The sequence below is a fragment of the Propithecus coquereli genome, unplaced genomic scaffold, assembly GCF_000956105.1.
Source record: "Propithecus coquereli isolate 6110/MARCELLA unplaced genomic scaffold, Pcoq_1.0 Scaffold1017, whole genome shotgun sequence".
Taxonomy (NCBI): domain Eukaryota; kingdom Metazoa; phylum Chordata; class Mammalia; order Primates; family Indriidae; genus Propithecus; species Propithecus coquereli.
Genome location: NW_012134048.1, coordinates 11,460 through 12,062, shown reverse-complemented (window position 1 = coordinate 12,062; position 603 = coordinate 11,460). Strand labels below are relative to the sequence as shown.

General features: G+C 42.0%; 1 protein-coding gene across 1 annotated transcript in view; it reads right to left on the bottom strand.

Moving 5' to 3' along the window:
- Positions 1–5: 5 nt before the first annotated feature.
- Positions 6–603, bottom strand: part of LOC105810046 (leucine-rich repeat-containing protein 37A-like) — a gene marked incomplete at its 3' end in the record, with an annotated part of 1,891 nt that continues 1,293 nt past the window's right edge. Inside the window, 1 exon segment of the mRNA XM_012643962.1 lies at positions 6–259. Coding sequence (XP_012499416.1) covers positions 6–259 — 254 coding nt within the window.

Below are 603 nucleotides of genomic sequence, written 5' to 3'. Positions count from 1 at the left end.
GTTAAAATTCTGTGAGGTTGAGATAAAAGGAATAGAGAGTGGGGTCCCCAAAACCAATAGGATGAGAAGGTAGGGCCTGTGTTGTGGTATTCCCACTGGGTTTCATTGTTTCGTTTGACAGTTGGCATTATGCTGAATGCAGCCCCAGTGGACTCTGTAGCGGAAGGATTCTTGTAGGTTGTGCTTTCAGGGATAGTTCCTTTGGGCACAGCAGTGCTTTCCACAGAGATGTTTTCTCGGATAGTTTCTTTGGGCACAGAAGTGCTTTCCACAGAGAGGTTTTCTTGAATAGTTTCTTCAGGCACAGAAGTGCTTTCCACAGAGAGGTTTTCTTGAATAGTTTCTTCGGGCACAGCACTGCTTTCTACAGAGACATTTTCTTGAAAAGTATTTCCTTCAGGGGATGTACTAATGTTTTCTGTAGAAAGTTCAGAAAGAGCAAATAATTCTGGAAAAGGATTCTCCTGTGGACTCGGGTCTCCTGAGTCTTAGTGACTGAAGACTCAGACTTAGTGACTGAAGAGGAATGCCAAGTAATAGTAGGTAGGAAAGTAGATTTGATTTTCAATACATGGGTTCTGAATCTATTATAAAGGATGTATT